Source organism: Aptenodytes patagonicus, chromosome 2, assembly GCF_965638725.1.
Source record: "Aptenodytes patagonicus chromosome 2, bAptPat1.pri.cur, whole genome shotgun sequence".
In the NCBI taxonomy this organism is placed as follows: domain Eukaryota; kingdom Metazoa; phylum Chordata; class Aves; order Sphenisciformes; family Spheniscidae; genus Aptenodytes; species Aptenodytes patagonicus.
The window spans coordinates 129049379-129072972 of NC_134950.1; the positions used below are offsets into that span (position 1 = coordinate 129049379).

A 23594-nucleotide genomic window follows, 5' to 3' on the forward strand; every position below is an offset into this window, starting at 1 on the left:
CCAACTGGCTGGAAAGCACTTTGCTGAGAAGTACTTGGGGGTTCCTGGTGGACATCAAGATGAACATGAGCCAGCAGTGTATACTTGAGGCAAGAAGGTCAACGGCATCCTGGTCTGGATTAGGAAGATCATCACCAGCAGGTCAAGGAGGGTGGTCCTTCCTCTCTGCTCAGTTCTGGTGGAACACATCTGCAGTGTCGGGTTCAGTTCTGGGCTCCCCAATACAAGAAAGACAGGGACATACTGGAGTGAGTCCAGCAAAGGGCCACAAAGATGATGAAGAAACAGCGTCTGTTGTACGAGGAGAGGCTGAGAGAGTTGGGACTGTTCAGCCTGGAGCAGAGAAGGCTCAGGGAGGTCTTATCAGTGTGTATAAATACCTGATCCCCCAGGCAGAAGACAGAGCCAGACTCTTCTTAGTGGTGCCCAGTGACAGGACAAGAGGCAACGGGCACAAACAGAAACACAGGGAATTCCATCTGAACACAAGAAAATAACCTTTTCACTGAGAGGGTGACCGAGCACTGACACAGGTTGCCCATGGAGGTTGTGGAGTCTCCATCCTTGAAGATATTCAAAAGCTGTCTGGACACAGTCCTGGGCTACAGGCTCTAGGTGTCCCTGCTGGAGCAGGGAGGCTGGACAAGATGACCTCCAGAGGTGCCTTCCAACCTCAGCCATCCTGGGCTTCTGTGAAATATTTACGACACTTTAATAATCTTACGCGGTTACACAAATAGCTGCACTTTCCTCTCTCCCCTCCAAGTGAATCTGAGATCTCTATGTTACATCCTTACAGAGGGATTTTTCAGAAGGAAAAGTTATGTACCATAACTCCATTAATTTTGAGTCATGGGAACACTTATTTTGAAAGGTTTGTGTTTTACGCTGTTTCAAAGTTCTCTTTAGTTTAGAATTACTTTTTGGTTGCCATCAGAATTGGTTTGGTTATGTTATCAAAACAAAAGTCATTGTGGGAAAAGAACCAAGCATTGCCAATGTTTTTCATAGCAGTAATATTTGATTGCACTTGTTGCGTGTCTGGTAAGCCACTTCAGAAGAGAAAATGTCATTCTAACGCATGCACGTACACACACACACATATTTGAGTGCCCACGTATTTTGCCCTAAATTCAGGCTATATTAAATGTTCCTGCGGAACACGCCCAGGTAAGGTATGTTCAATACTGCTTGGGCTGTCTGTTGCTGGTACTTCTCTAACCACACCTGTGGAGCTGTTTTGAAACAAACAATCTCTCAGTAAATATTTCTTACGACCAGGTCCCTGACTCACCCTGCAACCTGGAGTCTCATCTTCAGTATACACGTATATCGGGTTTTTTGTGAAACAGAAAAGAGAAATATACTGTATATCTCGCTGTTATTTATTTTTTCACATCAAAGCTTTTGAGGTAAAAATATTTATTTTTCTGAGGTAGTATTTCACTCAGGAGAGAGCAATCATGTTCTGACTTCTCCCTCTTGACCAGTAGATGCTGAAACAGTCTGAAAGGTAGAAGATATTCTAGACTATGTTTACATAAGTCTGTAACATAGTATGAGCTTTTTATTCAGGAAATTCAGTGAGTTCGGAAGTATGGGGCTGGTAGACAAGATCTGCAATGGATTTTAATATGTTTTTATATCAAATGTATCATATCATTTTATATCGAGTTTACATGCCACATCCTCTTTTTCTTTACAGGGTATATACCCAGTTACTTAGACAAGGATGAGCTATGTGTAGTATGTGGGGACAAAGCCACCGGATATCATTATCGCTGCATCACTTGCGAAGGTTGCAAGGTAAATGGCAGAGTGGGAAAGTGGGAATCAGAAATAGCTCTCCAGCTCCTCCATTATACAGACTTCCTGAACTGTGCTGTCAAATTAAACAAAGACAGATTAGAAGCGAATAAGAACATCCAGTACTGATGATAAGCCCTATCTGGCTATGCCGCTGCTCTTCATATGCATAAGGAATAGAGTTGATTTTTGCAGTGTTTGCTTCTGAAAAGAAAACGAGAAATTTAGATTTTTGTTGTTGCTGTTTAACTGTTAGCTTTTACATTTCCATTTTTTAATGTTTCTTTGGCCGTGTTCTCAGCCAGCATACATCAGCACACTCCCAGCACCTCCAGTGAAGCTGTTTATGCAATAGCTGAGATTCTGCCTATGGCCATGAAGAGTCTGTAGCGATTAACAGTGTTCCAGTGCCTCTCATCGTCACTGCGAAGAAGCAAAAATCAAAATCCCTTCCACATGCTCATACAACAGTAACATCCATCACTTTGGGAAGCATTGACACCCAGTTAAACAGTTTCAAAAAAATTTTGGCTTCTTTAATTTAAGCACATTGAAATGTGCTTTCAGCCCTAAATTGCATCTCCAGAGCTACATGCAAAATTAAAAAAAGAGATTGCTTTGGGCAAGTAAATAAAAGAAAAAATTGAGTAACACAATCAGGCACATCTTACATGATTTCACTGCCATAAATTTGCCTGAATAGCTTGAGATTCTGTAGGAAAGCTATTCTTTCCTGCAGAAAATAAAAAATTATTATGTTTTTCTAAACAAATGGGACCACACATGTCATGGACTGGTGTCATGGGACTAAGCCACAAAAGTCGTATTCTGTTCATCCCCAAAGTCTGGAATATTTGGATCTGAGATTTTGGGTTTGGATTGGCTTTAGAGCTCTCCATCACCCTAACTCTTGTGTTGAAGTAGTTCCTTCAGTTGTACAGCATTGCCCTAAGTTACATTTATGAAATGCAGAAAGACCTAAATATCCTATGTATAGCAGGTTCATGGTAATATTCATAATGGTTTTATACACATATATACATAATATGTATGAAAAAATATTTATATCTGAAAAAAACTGGTACTGAACAAGTGATTCTGACACATTTGCATCCCATATACCAGATGATAACAATACATAAAATGTATGAATATGACTTAATTCAGATATAATGAGAAGTAAGCGACATTGTGGCATTATGAAATATCTTTTGCTCCCAGCTGAACAGCTATCTCTCTCGCCAGCTTTCCTACTAAGGTTTTTGTTACTCCAACTGAAATATTTCTTTTTATGCCTACCAGCTATTTTAAAGATACAGCATACAAAATCTACTTTTATCTTCAGATACCGTTCCTCTGTCTGATGTACAATTTAAAATAATGCTTATGTGCACAAGGAACTGAGCTAACGATTTGCAAAAAGTAATTAATTTCTTTCTCCTACTTATAGTTGGCTTACAACAGACCATTTTGTTTTGTTTCGTTTTGATTTGTTGTTGTTCTTGCAAATGTATTCATTGTACAAGGTGGGTTTTTTTGTGTGGACAATTTCAACCCATGCTTTGGAGGATCTGCATACACACTTGAAGTTGTATGATTTACCAGCAAAGTTATATGTAATCAATTCTCAAGGAATTTGACATTTACTAGTTGCTTCCACTCAAAATCGCTTTAATTTTGTAACAGCATTAATCAGGGCTGACAGCCAAAAATTTGCTTTGGCAAGTGCTTTCATGAACAAAGCATCCTCACACATGATTTCTGAAGAGTAAATTGAAAGGAATTTAAACACAAATAAACCAACAGTGAGTTCTGACATCACTGAAATGTTTCTCCAGACTGTACCCATTGCATCTATTGCTATATAGGTGCATAGTAAAAGAATTTAGGAAAAGAGTAGTTGCCTTACAATAAAATGTGCTTTCTTTTATTGATGAAAATAACACTTCTGTGATGAAGTGTTTGGACAAATATAGAGAGCAGCTTCATTATCACATTGTATCTAGAGGTGATCAAAGAGGTTTTTTGCAAAAAGTTTCTGAGAAAAAGTTTCTGAGACGTGCAAAGAAATGGGAAGATGAAATGTGCTGATGAATCTGCTTCACCACAACACAGGTGGTGAAGAGCCTTGCCATTGTAAAGCTAGAGCTAAGTTAAGTCCCATGCAAGGTTTGGAAAACAGAAGTTCAGTACCACTTCCTGAGATTTTTCCATCTCTTGCTGTAACTAGAGATTACTCCATGTCCCTGGTTGGCCAGAGCCATCTTTGATCTTCAGGGAGGAGAGGGGCAGGTCCTGTCTCTAGGAATTGACAACCCTGTCACAGGGTTGAGAGTGGATCCAAATCCAATTGCTGGGGAGATGAGAGTTTGAGACCTGATCCAAACCCCACATAAGGACATCTTGCCTGTGATTTCCTGGATTTTGGCTCGACCCAACAGGTCCCAGTCTTGCAAAGGCTCACACACATGCTTTATGCAACTCAGTTTAATTGAGATTTCAGGTCTTACCGTTACTATGGCAGAAAGAGTTGTACCCTTAACTCGAGCTGGATCTTGTAAGATAAAACTCTAATGAGGACAAGGCTCTTCATTGTCTTCACTGGAGTTAGGAGCTCAAGCTGAAGACTTTTCCGTACGTCTTAATTCAACATTCTGTGTTAAAAGAAATTACACACTGCTATAAGATTTTACCGGATGTTATTTAACATGATTAAAAACAGACCTTTTGCCTAGTGAAGTGAAGAGACTATTCATTAAACAAAATCCCAGCTGAAGAGACTATTCATTAGGTAAAATCTCATTTGAATTTTGCCATTGTTTTCACTGAAACCAAAGCCATTCTCAGTGGCCTCAGTCAAACAGGACCGGGGTTCCAGCGTGTTCTCTATGTGAAGGTGGTCCCAAGCTGCATTGCTGAATGTAGACAGTCTCAAACAATAGTGAAACTTGAAATTAAAGTGAAGTCTAAATTTCTTGCTTTACAGCCTATCTTGTCCATATCTTGCGGTCTTGGGAAGTTTATCCAGCTCTTGCGGAAGTCAATGAAAAAAGTCATGTTGAAATTAGTACCAGGATTAGGTCCGTAATGTTCAGAGATAAGTTGTATCTGATTTCTTTACCTAAGGCCAGGGTCTATGGGGTGTATAAATCAGTGAATTCAGCAGAGCTACATTAGTTTGCATGAGCTTAGGATCTGACCTCACATCCATGTTGCAGTTGGCAATATAGATCTATATTATGTTAGGTAGGTAGGTAGATAGAATGGATTTATGTATAGAGGGGTTTTTATTGGTGATGTTTGTTTTGAATAGAGAGGTCTGTGCTAAATACGAATTAAATCCTCTTCTCAGAAATACAGATAATTTTAAAATTATGAATCCATTATTTAGAATGAAACTCAAAGATTGTGTAAATTGTGTTTGCAAAATTCTTAGTATTGCCCAGATTTGGTTGGTTGGTTATTTGGCTTTGATGAAAAGAAAGGAGTAGAACTGTTTGTCCTTAATCCTTTAGTAGCACATACAGACCACCATTCTTACTATTTGCAGAAGCTGCTTTTTAATTAAAAGTATGTATATGCCTCTTAATATCCTTCAAAACGATTATCTAATTTAGAAAGGGGCTCAAAATAAACTCTCTAGTTCAAATACAAAAAAAATTAACACACAGAAACATAAGACTTCAAGAAGACTTGTAGACAGCATTCGTCCCTCAAGACAGCATTACTTATGCCTTTACTTACCTAAGATGTCTATGTTTTTAATTTTTAGGGAGGAAATGTTTTGTGAAACTCAGAAAAGAAACGCCATACACTATAAAACTGGTTTGTTCTTTTCCTTTTTGAGAGCTTCATGGAATGAAGTATGTTATCTTGCATACTTAGGTACATTCCTACCAAACCAAAGTGGCTCTCAATTTGAAAAAATTGCACAGTGCTAATGCTTTCCAATGTATTTATTTATTGCACTTAGGGTTTTTTTAGAAGAACCATTCAGAAAAACCTCCATCCAACCTATTCCTGTAAATATGAAGGAAAATGTGTGATAGACAAAGTAACAAGAAATCAGTGCCAGGAATGTCGTTTCAAAAAATGTATCTTTGTTGGCATGGCAACAGATTGTAAGTATATTTTTCTGTTTTTCTTTCTTTTCTCTTTTTTTTTTTTTTAAAATGTGTGTGTTTGCTTGAAGTATGTTGATTGGTGAAGATTGTTAAAGTAGAGCAGAACTGCCAGCACTTTTTTGTTTTTAATAACTTGTACCGGGGAATTATGCTCATTGCATCAAACCACTCATAGGGCTGTAATTTTTTGTTTATCCTTCACCAGACTGCACCTTCTCCTGGCCTTACCAGGCTGAGTAACAGTAGGAATTCACTCTTTGGAGGAGAGGAGGGAGAAATGCATCTGGATGGACAGTTTGCTTGAAAAAAAAAATCTTGTTTAGAAAATTCTGGAGGATGTGAAATTGAATGTCGTCGTATGAGTCATCCTGCAGTTGTTTGTTTTATTTTTAGCCCTGAAGAAGTTATCTACTGCAAAGAATTCGACTCTCATTCTAAAGAACTAGAACATATGGCTGTAAGATTAACCCTTAGGGGTCTTCTTTTCCTGCCATTGCACAGGGATTTACACCAATAGCTTCAATTAGTGCAAATGGGAGGAAGTCACGTAAATCCCCCTGTGCGTTAATGTTAACGGTTGTTGCCGGCATAATCCTCTACAGAAGAACTGAGGGGAAAAAAGGCCCAATAAACAACCGAAAAATATTCTAACTCAGTATTTTTCATTGGTAATGTCATGTATAACAGTGTCTTCTGTCTAGAGGGAAACAGAAGAAATGACACAATTTCATTTTAGCCAGGTAGACCTTCAGGAGGGGGGGCTGGATAACTCTGGGTCACCGGTTCGCCTCCAGCCCAGTCTGACGCATCAGGCAGTGGTGAGCATCGGCCAGGTAGCGGCTGTACAGAGTGAGAAGTTTCTCCGAGTCTGGTTCCGACCAGCAGGTGCCAATACCATAAAGCTGGTATGGCCTTTGTGGGCTGCGCCTACGTACGCGCCAAAGGAGCTGTCACTGAGCACAGCAGACAGGCCAGCCTTCCCCCAACTCGAGAAGGGTTTCGCCCACCTTTGAGTTAAAATGTGTGAACAGAAGCGCGTAAGCAGAGCTTTCGTTGCTCCTGCCTGCCTGCCTGCCACCAGTTGTGGATCAGAATGGTCCTCCTCTGCTAAAGCGGGCCAGTCTGTTTAAAGGGCCTATTCACGTTTGCATGGAAAATGAGATAAAACCTTCAGCGGTGGTCAGAGACGTGCAGCCCTGGGGCCTGTGGGTCTGGCATCACTGGAAGTAGCGGGGCTCTAGGGGGATGCTGCAGAACGGCGTCATTTGTAGCGCTTAAGGAAAGAGCCAAAGGCAGATTGTTTCTGATCGTGTCATGCAACAGGTAGTTGAGCCTCCTGTGAATAAGTTCTCCCACTTTCTTAAATCCACGTTACCTTCTGCTGGCGTACAAGAACACATTCTACACAACTCAGAGCAGTGACTGTACTGGTACTACTTTAAAGAAAACAGAAGTGCATCTTTCCCAACATGAATTACTCCAAGTCCGTTATAGGAGCACTATGAGTCTTCACAAAGCTTTTACATATTAGTTTTATTGGTGGAATAAGCCACTGAAGGCAATGGCAGTACACAAAACATTACCAGAAGGGTAAGTCGTTCTTTGCAGTCCAGGTTTCTGAGAAAATGAAGTTTGGAGGGAGAAATAAAAGAACTGTGTCACCTGCGGGTCTTATCAAAGTACTTCTTTACTGATTAGTTGAGGTGTTTGTAATCAATTAGTATCTCAGGCATAGAAAAGACCAAAGTTCGGACAGCCTTAAGAGCTTCCTGCCATTTTTGTATGCTTTTTCCCCTGCTAGTGGTGTTGGATGACAGCAAGCGGTTGGCAAAGAGGAAGCTGATAGAAGAAAATCGAGAGAAGAGACGTCGGGAAGAGCTGCAGAAAACCATTGGGCACAAACCAGAGCCAACGGATGAGGAATGGGAGCTGATCAAAATTGTTACTGAAGCACATGTGGCCACCAATGCACAAGGAAGCCACTGGAAGCAGAAAAGGAAATTTCTGGTAAGGACTGTAGCCTTTTACACTGCTCTTGGAGCCAGGTTGCTTCCTTTCTTCTGAAGTCCCTTCCCAACACTGCAACCCCAAAGAGCGTGTGTCTGCCAGTGTATTGACATTTATGAAAAGTGGATTCTTTTTATAGTTACTACTTGCTTATTCTTGCCTGAAGCTCAGTGTTTGATCAGACCATGTATTTCAAAAGATAAACAGTGTGTTGCTAAGTTAAGGCTTACCCAGCTGGATACTTTTAATATGCTATGATAAAAAGTAGAAAAATTGTTTCACTCCTGATTAACAACAGTAGCAGTCTATAATGCATACCATACCTTTTTTAATATATTATATCTAGGGATAGTTGTCTTTATTAGAGAATAGCATACAACGTATTGTAAGTGTTAAAACTATGTAAAGTTTTAGGTGAAAGCTGATATTTTTTATTAATAGCTTGTGGGTTTTGCTTCCTTGTTCCAAAGTGAACACATTAATTAAAATAAATTTGGCAAAGAAAAGTGAATTTCAATGAAAGCAGGATGATACATACACTATAGCATTGGGATTGCAGAGTACAAGACGACTTAAGTTTTCAGCCTATAACTAAGGATCAGAAAATAAACGGTGATTTGTGATGCTCAGCCTCAGAAAAGGATTTATTTGATTTTTCCAAATCAATTTTTAGAGGAAATAAGTGCAGAATGCAAAATGCTTATACAGCACAAAAGAAGGATTATAGACTGCGTTTCAGGAATACACAGGGGTCTTTAACAGTCTGTGTATACCAAATCAGATAGAGAATACTAATTTTTCGCAAGCCTACGCTCCTGCTGCCTAATTCACCATGGGAATCTCGACCCACTGTTAAATTGCTAAGAGAAATTATATATTCAAACCAGCTGATCCCTTTTATAATGTTTTGTTAATTCCAGTGGCACTGTCTAAATTTCTATATGAATGGTTGAATGTTTGTAGTAGCATGCAGTTGGGAAACCACAGCCAGTGATTGCTGGCAAGAAGCAGCAGAGCACTTTCCAGTGGTGCTGCACAGCAAGGTTTGCGGTGCTGGTTTTAGCAGACCGAGAAGCAGCTGCAATAGTGCATTTGGTTACTTAGGCAGGAGTGCTGTTCCTTCAGTATCTCCTGGTTTGGGATAAAGCATGGGAGCTTGAGGTTGGGGCTGGGAATGAGGACACGGGCAGAAAGCTGATAGGGACTGGGCCAGGTAAGAAGTGGTCGGTGAGGGACTTCAGGCTCTGGAGACAGTCACAGTGGAGGGGGGAGCCTCCAGCAAAGGGTGCCCAGAGGCAGGGCATGAGGTGATGTAAAAACAGGGCTACTGGGAGAGGGGACGGATGGGGCAGAGGCAGAGTGGCAGCTGTAATGGACGGTTCAGAAACCAGCTGTGACTTCCACAGCTGGTTTCTAGGCCAGACGAAACTGCCCTCAGTGCAGCCCTTGATGCATGGCCTCCTCGTTCTTTGCAGTGCTCACATGCTGAAGCCCAGTGGATTGAAGGCAAGTGTAGGGAGCTCACTGACACCTTGCAGTGAGCACAGAAGGGAAAGTCCAGGATGGCCTGCCAGCCCCAGGTGGAGGGCTTTGAAAGCCCCTGCCAGAAGCTGTTGAAGAGCAAGAGGAGCTGACCGCACGCCCCAGGAGCTGTGGGTCAGTCCTTAGGCAGCTGAGGCTGGTTCTTCAACGGCAGGAGCTCCTTTGAGGTCTGGACCTCTTTTTCTATTGAGGTGAGTTAGGTGGCAAGGGCTCTCCAGTTGCATGCCCTTCTAGAGTGTGTTAGCTTTAGCTAGCAATCTTGACTTCTTTTGGCTTCCCCAAGAAAATACGGTGTTCTCTCTTTTTCTCCCTAACAATGTTATGCGTGGTTTTAAGCATTTGGTCTTCTTGCTTGGAAGTGACGAAGGTTGTTTATCATGAGCACACAGACAATGTGGTTTAGTTTCCCAAGATTCAGGGAGGGAGGGAGCCTAGAACTGGGATTATTTGAGTTTTTTAGTAGGAACCGTCAGATAATTGAGCCCAGTCCTCTTCATTGTTCCTTTACAATTGGTGCTTGCTTTATTAACGCTTTGCTGAGTTTTTTCTTGAAAGAAGTTAGATTTGGACTCAGATTGGTGACAGAGCTGTGGAAGGATCTTTTATGATGTGTTGCTTTAAAAAACTGGCAAGCACAAGTTTTTATTATAGACGGCACTTTCAGCACCTCCCCTGTTTAAGTGCCCTTATATAAATGTCATGAAGTCCATCAGTCTTAAAGGCCTTCTTCTCTGGGTCTTATCCAGTTTTTGACTCTCTAATGTGAACAAAATGAAACCTCTGCATGGTGGTTGGCAGGTCTTTTACAACTGCACTTAGCAAACAGAACAGCTTTGATATGTCTTTTTTTAAAATACACAGTAACATTGACGAGCTGTCATAAAATCAGGTGAACAAGTTGAAATGCAGTTGGAATAAAAAACACTCATCGCAGATTCTGCTTGAAACTATTTCATTGTATATCCCTATTGCAATCCTCAAAATATGACTTTTTTTTTCTCTTTTGGAGAAGCCTTGGGCTGAAGTCATGCAGAAGGTGATTTTCAACCAAAATTTTACCCAGACGAGTTCAAATTCTAGTCACTTTATCCAGACTAGCTTTGTGTTAGCCTATTCTTAGTCATCAGTTGTTTTAGCCTAGTTTTGGAAACAGGCCTTGGCAGTTGCCTGGAGCTCTGTGATACCAGGCAATCTGTTCTGGGGAGGATTTCAGAACTGAGTAGGTGAAAGAGCCCAATTCTGCAAAGCTCTGAGCATCTTCTCGGGAGCAACAAGACACCTCAGCTCCCTTCACTTTTAGAAGAACTTGAGAGTTCTCAGCACCTGTAAGAAACAAGAACATGCCTATATTTTTAAGCAAAAAATGGATAAGCTACAGCCACAAAATATTCAGATACGGGCACAAGGAAGAAACTGCATGTGCACAAAAATGCAGCTGCCCACACAGGATGGGTAGCAGCATGCCAGTCACCCATTTCTCTGTGCAGTCACCTCTTTCACAAATGCCTTACAAGCAAATTCACATTTTGTGACGTAGTGGGCATTACTTATAAAGTGAATAGTGTTATTTTTTATTTTAGCATATCTTCCGTCGCCAAGCAGGACTTTTTAAGAGTATAAAATACTTGCTCTAAGATAGATTGTTCCTTTAAATATCTTTGTTTATATCCTTAGCCAGAAGATATTGGGCAGGCACCAATAGTTAATGCCCCAGAAGGTGGGAAAGTGGATTTAGAAGCCTTCAGCCAGTTTACAAAAATTATCACACCAGCGATTACAAGAGTGGTGGATTTTGCCAAAAAGTTGCCTATGTTTTGTGAGGTAAGAAAACTTCCTTGCAGTCCTCATTTATATGCCTGTTGTTAAAAACTATTCAAAATACTCCTGGCATGAAACTAAAAAATTCAGTATGTTTAAAATCAGAAAAACTCAGAGACTCAAAATAGATGGGACTAGAATAATCTGGATTTTTATGAGTTTTCTTTTTCCTGTGATTACTAAAATCCTGATTTTGTTCATCTAGAAGTCATCATGGTTCATTAGGGACTCGAATGTGTCTTTAGAAGTGGCCTTGAACAAAGCAAATGAGCAAAAAGAGACTGTCTAGAAGCATCTTTGATACATTTAATCAGATCTTCCAGCACACAGCTCCCTCTGTGCTTTCTGGCTCCTTGGCAGGTATAGTATTGGGGAGTTGGATCTATGCAGTAACAAAACCTTCAAATACAGGAAAGCATTCCTATCCAGGAATGGCACTTGCCTCATTGTATTCCCTAGGCATGCTTTTCCTGAACAGGGAGGTTGTGCATAAAAGAGTCTGTAAGAGTAATGGATTGTCATTCCAGGTAGATACTCACATGTAAAACATACAGTAAATAAATAGACTCACATAGACTTGGTTGCACATTAGGAATACAGAGGCCCTAGGCTGATCTCATTTATACCAAGGTATCATTTTTATTGAAGGACCAGAGGCAATGACTTACGATATTTTTTTCCTAACTTAAAAATGTTATCAGAACTGCAGCCTGAAATAATACTTCAGTCTTAATAATCTTAATAATTTTAATAATTTTAAGTCTTGTAAGTCCCTGAGGATCTACAACCATGGGAGTTTTAGTATGGAAATAACCCCAATCCAGCCATGGAAGGATGCCTGCCTGCTCACCCATGCTGCAGAGCAACACTTGACTCTGCTGGTGAAATGCCAAGTGAATGACATTCAAAATGGGAGTGACCGTGGTCATTGAGTTAATCGGGCTCCTTAACTCAGCAACAGTGTTTTCTCCTAATAACTAAACATCAGTCAGGAAGGAAGTTTAAGGCAGCCATAGTATTTTACTCTTCTGTGGCTGGCAGCTTTTCTTTAAGGTCAGTTAAGGAGAGCTATTTATGTCCTCTGGCACCTACAGAACGAGAAGAGGTAAATATCAATAGTTGGCATAGCGTAAATAGCTCTCCCTGGCTAACCTCAGCATTGGCTCCATCATCCAAGAAAGCATGAAATAGTGGCCAAGCATGAAGATTTTAAAATACAAGGAATGTGTCCATAGATAAAGAGGCCCCTGCAGCATTCAGTGTCTGAGGGAGTCTGTGTCCTCTGATTTGGCATTTGTTGGTGGGAAGTTGCAGTTACATACCAAGGTAGTCTTTTTAATTTAGAAAGCTTTGCCAGTCACACACAGACTGCAGTGCCCATCTGACATCTCCTACCCCCCCCCCGGCTACCATGGGCCCACTTGTGTCAGAGCCAGGCAGGAAGCATGGATGAAGAAGTCAAGGCGTCGTTGGGCATGACCTCTGTAAGTTACGCAGCTCAGCTAGGACAGGCTTTGTTTACAGCTGGGCCACTGTGTAAACCTGACACCCGTATACAGCAAGGTCTGATGGCAGAGTGAGGGACAACTCCTCATGAACACAAAGGAATAGGACAGCTGTCCTCCAAGTTGTCATATAGCTCCCACTGTAGCATAAAGAAAATGACAAATGTTTGCTCCTTTTTGAAGGGGCATCGTCTTGTTAACTTTTTTTAAGTTACGGTTTTTAACCCCTATCTTTTTCTTAGAAGAACCACTGTGTGAGCTGGGGATTTGTTTATGAGAAAAAGCCCTCCTTTCTCCCATAGGACCCTCAGAGCATTTAAACATTATCTCAGTTCTTAATTTCTACAGAAGCTCAGGCTGAGAGTGTAGTAAATCTCTATGATGGAGGGGCATGGCAAGGAACATCCATGGCCACTTACATATTCACGGCTACTTTTCCTTCTTTCTCTCTTCTTTGGACACACGCACAAGTCATCAAAGCACTGTGAGTGCTCAGCTTAGTTTGTGTGCATCCGTTGGCCCATGCCTCAAAGCAAGAATCTAATCCCAGAGTAACCGAAGTATAACGAAAACTTCATTTACTTCTCAGCATTTCTGCTGTTGTTTCCTTCTTGCATTTCCCTCTGCTTAGAAGATGAAAATTGAGGAGCATTTAATCAGTTCGATGTGACTTTAAGTGTCACAGGCATCAGTGGTTCCACGTTGAGTGAAGCTGTGTAAATACCCTTCTAGGTAGCTCAGCTCAGCTTCATTCCATGGTGCTGCATTACACGTGTGCTGGCTGCCAGTATGCCCTGCAGAGGTGAGCACCTCAGGTTCCTGCCTTTCGCTTTTTCTCCCTGCAGAGAGAGAAGGAAAGGACAACATGTGGCAGATAATCAGTCACATTTGTTGACCCCACTCCTGGAAGGTGCTCTGGTAGCAATGCTCAACTGATGAGCGTAGGTAGCATTGAAACCTGCATAGTTGGGAGCAGAACTGACGTTCAATCCCACTGTCTTTGGTAGCTGCTGCCACTGGCTTGGCATCCGTGAAACAGGTGTCCCCTGTGTCCTTCAGAATTAGGAAAGCAGGTGAAGGACGGGCATAGTCAGATCACCACTACCATAAAGAAGTTTTAAGAAGGTTAAAGTAGGCGGAGAAATTCTCATTGCTTTAATGGCTCACTAATAAAACAGCTGAAGCGTCACGAAATATCTTCCCTACTGTTATCTGTCTGTTTCTCTTTCACCATTCTTCCTTCTCCTTAGTCTTTTTTTCTTCATTTCTCTTTTCTTCTGCCTTCTCCCTTCCTTTCTTTCATGTCCCTTTTTTCTCTGCAGTTACCTATTCTGATATCTCTTCGTGGTTGCTCTCACACATCTTTTCTTCTTTTTTTTAAATTTTATTACTATTTCTTCCTCCGTTTCTTTCCCTACTTCAGTCTCAGCAGCCAAACAGTGGCATTGTCATTGGGTAGTGAGACTGCCACTGTGCCTGTACAGCCTTCCCCACGCTGCTGCTGAGCTGAGTGTGATCCGCAGAGAAAGTGATTTGCCCTGAACAGGATGAGTCATTTTTCTTGTGTATCAAACACTTTGCACCTGAAGTTGGCATTGCTGGAAAAATAGCTGCATGATTCAACTCCTTTTTCTGACTGGGGCTGTCTTTGTCCTTAAAACTCTTCTCTAACAGGCAACTGCTTTCCACTTGTGTTAGGTAACTGGCGTTCACTCTACATCATTTTACACCAAATCAATGTATTTGCTTTGCGAGTACGCAGTTGCCATGTAAACCTGTAGTTGGTGGGTTTTTTTTCATTCTGAATTGCAAATCAGGTAAATATAATAACTTTATATGAATCAGAAATTGATGGATTTTTGCCTCCTTTCAATCCAAGTAGAAGTGAATTGCTTTTTCATATACGTGACCCTTTGCTGTTCATTTAGTGACAGTCTCAAAATAGTCTTGGTTGTTTTTGCTACCATTGAATTACCTATGAAAACATAAAGACATGCTTTACAGAACCCATTCTCCTAATGTGTCAGCATCCTGGTGACACTTTATAAATACAGAACCTACCTCCAGCAATTCGGACAGCTTACCTTTTTTAATGTTGTGGAAAAGACAAGTCTAGCCATGTGCCCTGAAGATCACAGCTTATGCACCAGCGTAAAAGCTGGAGCTATACCATATATTTTCTGTCTGTCCAGCAATAATGTAGGGAGTCTAGGGAGCCTTACTAGGCTAAAAATAGCTTAATAAGTTCTCTGTTGTTTAAATAGGCAGTGAGAATTAAGAGTACATGCCCCACTGATTGAGGTATCTCTTCTAGATACAAAAATGTATTACATTCCTTTTATTTAAAAAGCAGTCCACTCTTACGGACCCACCCAAATGTCTTTCTTTTCCTCTGGTCAGGTAAGAAATAAGCATGGCTGGCAGTGAGTTTAACTGGGATGGCTGAGGTCTGTACCAGCCCCAATTGTAGGTTATTCTGTTATGCTAAGTTGTAAGCTGAGGGAGCTCAGGACTAGAAGGGAGAAGGGTAAACAGCTGAGAACAGTGACCACTTCAGCCATCTCAGTTATATCCACCCCTGTGGGAGACAAAACCAATAGTATATGTTACCACCAACCTGGCACCTGACAGGTCTGCTTCACCCTTCACACTTCGTGAAATGTTCTGCAAAATAGAAAGCAGGTTTATTGGGCTTAACTTTATAATGCTCCCACAAACTGAGCGGTCCCACGGAGAGCAGCACTTCTGCAAGTTGGGTCACTTCACCTCAGCGTCTGAACCAGCTTGGTTTGCTTTGAGTATCTTGCCCAGGACCACTTGCCTACAGCTCTGTCATCACTAGGTTTCCTAAGGGTGTGTGGGGATGTTAACCTGCCGGCAGTTTCTGGAAGCAGGAGTGTGAGTCTTGGAGGTTTCCGCGGTGCACTGGAAGTAGTCGGTCAGCAGCGTGTTTGGAGGGTAGCTGCACTATGTGAGGTAGCGTCCTGGGGTGTGAACGGCAACTTCATGCTCATGGATTTATTGTAGCTGCAAAACCAACTCAGTTTGAAAAACACATCTTTTTCTTTACTGTTTGTGATTTCTGCAGCTGCCATGTGAAGACCAGATCATCCTTCTGAAAGGCTGCTGTATGGAGATAATGTCCCTCCGAGCAGCAGTTCGCTATGACCCCGAGAGTGAGACTTTAACACTAAATGGGGAGATGGCGGTGACAAGGGGTCAGCTGAAAAATGGGGGTCTTGGCGTAGTGTCTGATGCCATTTTTGACCTGGGCATGTCTCTTTCTTCATTTAACCTGGATGACACCGAGGTTGCCCTTCTTCAGGCTGTTCTGCTCATGTCATCAGGTGAGAACAGAAATGTATTGGGACTCCAACCATTTTGAAACTCTTTCTTTAGTCTTTGTCACAAGCCTCTTTTTAAAAGAAATAGGGTATGTTAGATCTTGCAGTGCTGACTAGAGTAATGTGGGAGAAATTCTCTCTCAAAATGCAGCTTGGAACTAGTTTGGTGAGCACTGGGGAAAAAATTTGGAGTATTTGGAGAGATGAGCGTAACAGTGGCTTTGGTAACACACCTTGCTCAGTTTAGTACTTAGGGAGGAGGCAGGGATCATCATCAGAAAGAAATCAGATCTGGTTCTGAGCCAATTTGCCTTGAATGAAAAACTGATAATTTAGAACAGTTGTCCTTACAGTAAGTTCCCTCTTCCCCTAGGGGAGGAGGGTGGGAAGTACAGTTCATACACATTTCCATCAGTCTCATATGCTTAGTTTGACCTGCTTTCTTGTTTTCCTACTTAACAGCACCACCGCTTGCTAATGGGCATTTGAGAGCTGTGCTGTTTCCCCACACTGGGACCATTTGCAACTGGTCTCTTGGTGGTGTCATACAGAAGCAGCACAGACCATTTCATATGATTTCCAAAGAGTTTCTTCCCTTCTCAGATCGAGTATGTTTTCAAATATGCTCCCACTGACTGTGCGAGCCCAAAGAGGAAATTCCATTCTTGGGCAGTGGCAGATTTGGCAAGGTTTTGTTTTAAGACCACTTTGAAGATTGGGCACTAAATAACAATGCACAGACAGTGATTTACAAGCATTGACTGCATCTGAGACAGAAAGGTTTCCACATGAATCACAACACAGCACTTGACCTTCCCAATCAAAACATTTTGATTTCTTTTTGTTCCCTACACAGTGATATATGAGTAGGGATTTCAGAAGGCAGTTCAGAGGACTTGCTTTCCCAGAAGTGTCTCCTGAAGAGTGACTTGTGAAAGGCGCTTTTCCAGCACCTATCTGGGTGCCGGTTGAGGCAATCGGCCAAACTTTTGGCCTTTGTTGCTCCTTGGTGCTCCATAACAGTTTCCTTTGAAGCTCACCTGTGGATCAAAGCTTGATCAAAGTATTGGTCAGACTGTAGAGAAACAGATGGGAAAGAACTGTAATTTAGATATCTGACAAGGAATTTTTTTTTGTTCTTTATTAGTTGTTTTACAGTAAGGTATAGATAGAAGCCTTAGCTGAGATCAGATATCTGTTGCTCTAGTCACTGTAAGGAAACAATTCCCAAAGAGCTATACGCTAAATGGGCAAAGCGGGCAAAGGATGAAGAAAAGGATTATCTCCTTGTTTTAACAGGGATAGTACTGATAAGTGAGGAGCCCAGGGTCAAAGAAGTTGTTTGTGGCAGAGCCAGATGTCCTTGGTCTCCCTCCTTTCTTTCCTAACAACAGAATTGTCCTGGTTTTCCTGATTTATGATCAGGAATTCATTAAGGTAAATGAGTAATAACGGCAATTCTGCTTCTTTATACCTGCAGACCGCCCAGGCCTTGTTTGCATCGAGAGGATAGAAAAGTGTCAAGAGGGTTTCCTCCTGGCATTCGAACACTACATTAATTACAGAAAACACCATGTTGCACACTTTTGGCCAAAACTGCTGATGAAAGTGACAGACCTGCGAATGATCGGAGCCTGCCATGCCAGCCGCTTCCTGCACATGAAGGTGGAGTGCCCCACAGAACTCTTTCCTCCGTTGTTCCTGGAAGTGTTTGAGGATTAGAGAGACTGGAGCGGTTCTCCACCCCCCCGTCGCACTACTGGCTGTCATTTCATCCCGTTGCCCGGTTCTTCTCACCTCTATTTGTTCTTCTTTCGTTCTCTTCTGTTTCTTGAGGCGGGGTTGGGTTTTTGTTTGGGTTTTTGTTTGGGGTTGCTGGGGGGCAGTTGTATACACATGGATGAAAACATCCCTTTAATGCGGGTACTTGTGACTATTGCAATTTGTTCTTCAGTCCTTTGATGTGAATGCTTTGACAGCTTAACAGTGAAAATACAAACAGACCAATCTCATTCACCAGCACTTGCGTGGTCACCAGCTCACACACATCATTGCTTGGAAAATATGGGAGAGAAACTGAAGTGGCAGAAAATAAATTGGCCTCCAAGTTAAAACAGCTATTGTTAATTTGACCCTGGCAATTCTGTCTAGTATTATCTCATTTTGCAGGGCACAAGTGACCAATTCATGAGATGAAATTTCTAGTCTTCATGGTTGTTTCTGTTGTAACAATCACCATTATGATCTAGGATCTTCATCATCATCATCATGATCCCATCATTATCTGAAGATTGTTCCAGCAGATGCAGTTTAATTGTGCCCCATAAATCAAGTACTTAAAGTAATGCAGAGTGTTAGAAGGGACTGACTCATTTTTTTTCCATGTGTATAAGAAGGTAAGATCCTTCAGTTCTTACTACATTCGAACTCCAGGTAGCTTCACTGGAAGGTCTGTTGGAGTAAGGAGGGGAATTTGATCCTCTGAGGTGCTTTTCCTGAGAGTGAAGAGGTCTGCTTTTTCTGACGTGCGTGGAAAATTAGTCACTCTGAGGGAAAAGGCTCTGTGTCAGGATAGCAGGCTTTCCTCAGAGTTATTCAGGGATATGAATGCTCACAGAATGAGGACAAGGAGAACGAAACATACGGGGTGACCTTCAGATGGGACAGAAACCAACTGTGTTATTAATGACACTAAAGACTGTACAGCTTTATCCCAGTAATACAAATAGTGTTGCTTGGCAGTAATCTTTTGTTTTATATATATATATAAAGTTTATATGCACGTATATATATAATTTTATATATATATAATTACAAATCTTCAGCAGATGTCTTAACCATATTTCCATATTTTTATCTTCTCTCTCTCTCCTTCTCTCACCCTCTCCTGTGCGTGTGTGCGTTTATGTGTGTTGATCAGCTAGGTTCTCCCTCCTTGGTGTCTGTGTCTGTTTTATTTGGCTAGATTCTCTCTTGATTCCTTTAATTTATTTCCACTAACTGCACTAGCAGGAACCGAACTGAGCAATGACAGGATGTCCTGCTGCCGAAATCTGCAAGCCAGTACTCACAGTCCTGGAATGTTTGGAGGCCGGTGTTGAGGGCATTATAGGTAGAGGTTCCTCTCTGTCATCCATCTCCATTCAGGGGTGTTGTCCCTAGGTTTTATAAACTTGATAGTAAACCATTCTCTGAATTTGTATGATACATCAAAAGCATCCTTCTGTTCTTCCTGGGAACCAGAGACAGTTCACGTATTTTGCATTTCCTCATACCCCACGTTCATTCGCATTGTGCATTCATTTGTACCAGTTTCTTTCTCTGCTATTTATTGCTATATTTGCCTGGCAAGTCGGTGGGCATTGTTAGGGTGGATGTGTTGACTTTCAAAGCTCATGGCCCGTATCTAAATCCATATGTTCTTTGTTTATCCCCTCATGAAAACATGATACTCAGGAAAACTTATCTTGTAGGCGGAACACAGTATGTGTGTGTCAGGGGTTAAATTCTTTCCACCGCTCTTACCCTACATCATTGAGAAAGCATTTGCAGTGCTATTGGCTATGTTTTCAGGGATATGGAATCTTGTTCTCCCTGTTCTTTGATACCGTATGCACCTGTGATGAGTTGTGAGCACTGACGTTATCACTTAGGGGTTTGTACCCATAATTTTGTGAGAACATAAAACACAATGGGGTGTTTAGGGTTTTTTTGCAGGTAGCAAGGAAGACAGACCATTGGAAATTTGTTCTTAAATGTTTGCTGAAGTTGAAGAACCTCTGTTGTGGGCTGTGTTTGCTCCATCTTGAAGCATATGTGTTAACAACATCAGTCTCTATCCAAATTCCTTGTAGAGCCCTATGTCTTGGGGACAAGGAGTTAGGAACTTTCTAGCTTTTTGGAACAAGAGGCCAGACAATGTGATGAACTCACATGTACTCGTGCAGAATCTCAGATGAGCAGCATCCATAGTCAGTAAAGAGTGCTAGATATCTGATTTGGGGGTGGCTTGATAGGGAACTGATAGCATATAAGGAAAGCCAAAAACCAGCTGATCCATTACTTGCATCTATACCCACAATGGCTTGCAAAGAAAAGAGAAATGTGCATGTCTTTTGGAGTTCTGTTCTGCCACAGATCTTAGCATGGAGTTCCTCCTGAAGCCAGTGCAAGTATCATCTCACCTGTTCACTAAATGTGAGCTTGAGTTAGCGTAAAAGCTTTTGACTGTGCTGCGGATGAGACCCAAGAGAAAAAATATCACGTTTCTCCTAGTAGTATTCACAGTGATCTCACTAAAAGGTCCATGATGCTTCATGTATTTTTCAGAGCTTCAGTTCCTGGGGTTGTGCTGCTGTTTGAGAGGTTCAGTCTGTCATCAAGGTCAACAATTCTTACCCTTTGGGCTATAAAGAAAATGAGTAGACTAAATGTTAATTATTTAGGTGGGAAGTCACTACCCAACAGTGACTTAGCTCATAACTATTGGGGCCCTCATAACTGGCTTTTGAACACTTGGGATTGTCAGGACTGCATTAATCAAAAAATAAATAAAGATCAGAGGTTAGAAAAAAATGTGAGAGTTACTGGATTGACTTGGGGAAGCAGCAAGAGATGAAAGAACTTGAAACGCCCTGGGCAGAACTGCAGTTTGAGACAGTGCTGAGAATTAACACTTTGCACACTGGCTGCTGTAAAAATAATTGCTCATACAGGAACTTGTCCCCCAAGGTCTACCATGGCAAGTTACAAAGTTTTAAAGCAGCCTGCATAAATGGATGTCTGAATTCAGGCACGTAAGCTGCATTTAGGCATCCGAGCTAACGGCCTGACTTCCCAAGATGCTGATGCAGTTTGGAGTTGTGCTGAATTAGGATTCAGAAAATCAGGCCTCCTTCCTTAGGTGATTGCAGATGGACTGAAGTGCCCAAAATCAGGCAACCAACTTTGACAGGTTTGGCAGTGCTCTAAGCAGAAAGGACATATGCCAACATACTTTTCTAGCTTTTTAGATTAAGTTGGAGTCTGGCACTGATTAACAGAGGGGGATTAGTAGTATTCCTCAATTGAAAACTAAGACCAAGCTCTTAGTTTGACAGATTTGATGTACTGACATCTAATGGCCCCTGATCTCCTACCAGTCTTTCTTACTTTGTGTGGTTTCATTGACTCCCTCAGTACGACTCCTGATTTATGTGATCGTGAGAGCAAAACTAGATCACAGGAGGATGCTCTTGCAGACTCTTACCAGTGGATACTGACCTTAGTTCTACAAAGACATACTTGCCTTTTAAATATCAGTGGTCTCAAGCCATTGTAGGATTGAGCCACTGGATTGACCATCTGAGTGGCAGACACCAGTACTGCAGTCAGCACCCTTTGTAGTAACTGGCTTTCCCAGTGAAATAACAAACGTGCACTTTCCAGTGCAGTCCAGTCTCTCGTTTCTGATGGTGCCACGTAACTCTTATGTTTGCTTTGTGGTCTACGTGTGGGTCTTACACAGAAGATTCTTCCTGTCAAACCTGATTGTCACCATTCATGGTTTTGCCCTAACACGTGCGTATAGATACTCATTTCATGTGTAATCTCAGTTAAGTTATGATATTTATAATGACATACGTAGTGCGTGATAATGATTTTTGTTTACATTCTGCCAAAATGTAGACATTAGAGTTGGACCTCCAATGTCCAAAATCATCCTTGAGCAGACTGCTTGCTTCTTCAGAGGCAGGCATCAGAAAGAGGAAAAAAACTGCCCAGAAAGACCATTTATATCAGAAATCTGCCAAGACAGGGCTGTTGATCACAAGCGGAGCATGTCATTGCTAGTGATGTATTTTTATGCTATGGAACTCTAACCTGTATGTGTCATATTGACTTCTTGCTGCATGAATCATAAATTATAAAAATCAGTCTTATGGTTTTGAGATGTAGCCAGCATTCCTAAGGCTAAACCTTTTTCATTGACAGAATCAAAATCCACAACCAAGGAACATATTCCTCTCACTGTGAGAGCAATTGAAAGTGTTCAACATTTATCTTTTCACAAAGGAAGAGGCGACAGGACCTCTTAATGTGTCTTGTTATTGTGATCATCTGGAAATGATTGCCAGATGTTTCCTTTTGATATAGCAATGAAGTGATCCGTATTTAAATTTTATAGAGAGAATTTTATTCTAGTGTGATAGAGATTTATTTTCCACTTAAAGACTCAAAACGGTGTGAGCACATTTTTTTACTACGGTATATTTTTCTTTAAAATTAAAAACAAAAAAAAAAAGGTTTGGCCTTATCACAAAGTTTTAGTGTGTCGTATAGATGTTAGCAAATGCAAAGAGTATGCATTATTTGTGTGTATCCACATTGACTGATGTCGCCTTCAAAAAGCAATATTGTGCAGGTAATAAGTTGTTTGTGACTGTCCATTGCACAGTTTACCTTCTTTAAAAGCTAACCTTGTTTATGCACAAGACAATCAAATGTAAATCTACATCAGCACCCAGGTGTAGATGAAATTTATGTAAATTACTGAGCACAATGTAAAACATTAAAAGACACTTTATTTAATTACACATTTAATGTTGGTAAAGATAGTATCAGGGCATGAACTAGCTGACATACTGTAATTTCTTTTTCTCTTTTTCCTACTTCCTTAGCACTCTTCAGTTTTAGTTTGCTCATAAATACATCAAATTAGTCACTCATAATTTTTTTGAAGAGAAGGGTGGTTTGGGTTGTTTATTTGTTTTTATGAAGTTGGTTGGGAGGACTTCTTACTTTGTCTATGAGGTTTGTGGGTTTTGCTTATTTGGTTTATTTTTTTATATCAGTTTTGTGCCCTGAGGGTAAGGCAAACATTACACCGTATGGTAAAAAACAAAGTACCTTGGATGATGTATTTTTTTGCAAACAGTGTTAAGAGTTATGCTAGATTGGTAATATTTTTTCAGCCTAAAATATATTAAAAAAAAAAATCTGTGATCACAAATGTTTTAAACTATCTAAAGAGGAAATTTGTATATTTGGGGGAAGAAAATAATTTTTACATAGCTTTTGTATGCAGATATTAAAATGTAATTATGAATATAGTGGGCATAGATAACTGTGTAAGCTTGAATTCTAAAAAAGAAAAAGCTTATAACTGAAAAGTGGTCCTGGTGTCTCCGTCTCTTTGTTGCAGGCTGTTTCGTCAGCTCTGTCGCACACTTCCAAGCCGCTGGAATGGGAAAAGTAGGACCCAGAGCACAATGTTGTATCAACTCTAACCTGTTCACATTTCTATCCTTCTGCATCCTTTTCATCACCTACCTCATATCTTCTCTCCTGTCCTCCCCTCCCTTGGGCACCCAGCCGAAGGTTTTCACTTCCCCACTGTTCACATCAGCCAAACTTAATTTACTCCAGTGAACTGACTCTTGATTTATGTCTCACTCAATTACATTTTT

General features: G+C 41.1%; 1 protein-coding gene across 12 annotated transcripts in view; it reads left to right on the top strand.

The window, feature by feature from the left end:
- Positions 1-23300, top strand: part of THRB (thyroid hormone receptor beta) — a 164039-nt gene extending 140739 nt beyond the window's left edge. For all 12 annotated transcript variants that reach the window (XM_076331177.1, XM_076331173.1, XM_076331170.1 and 9 more), the window contains 6 exons: positions 1706-1806; positions 5780-5927; positions 7732-7937; positions 11154-11300; positions 15891-16149; positions 17627-23300. In XM_076331177.1, coding sequence (XP_076187292.1) covers positions 1706-1806; positions 5780-5927; positions 7732-7937; positions 11154-11300; positions 15891-16149; positions 17627-17868 — 1103 coding nt within the window. In that variant the 3' untranslated portion in view covers positions 17869-23300. The remainder of the gene's footprint in view (positions 1-1705; positions 1807-5779; positions 5928-7731; positions 7938-11153; positions 11301-15890; positions 16150-17626) is intronic.
- The last annotated feature ends 294 nt before the right edge of the window (positions 23301-23594 follow it).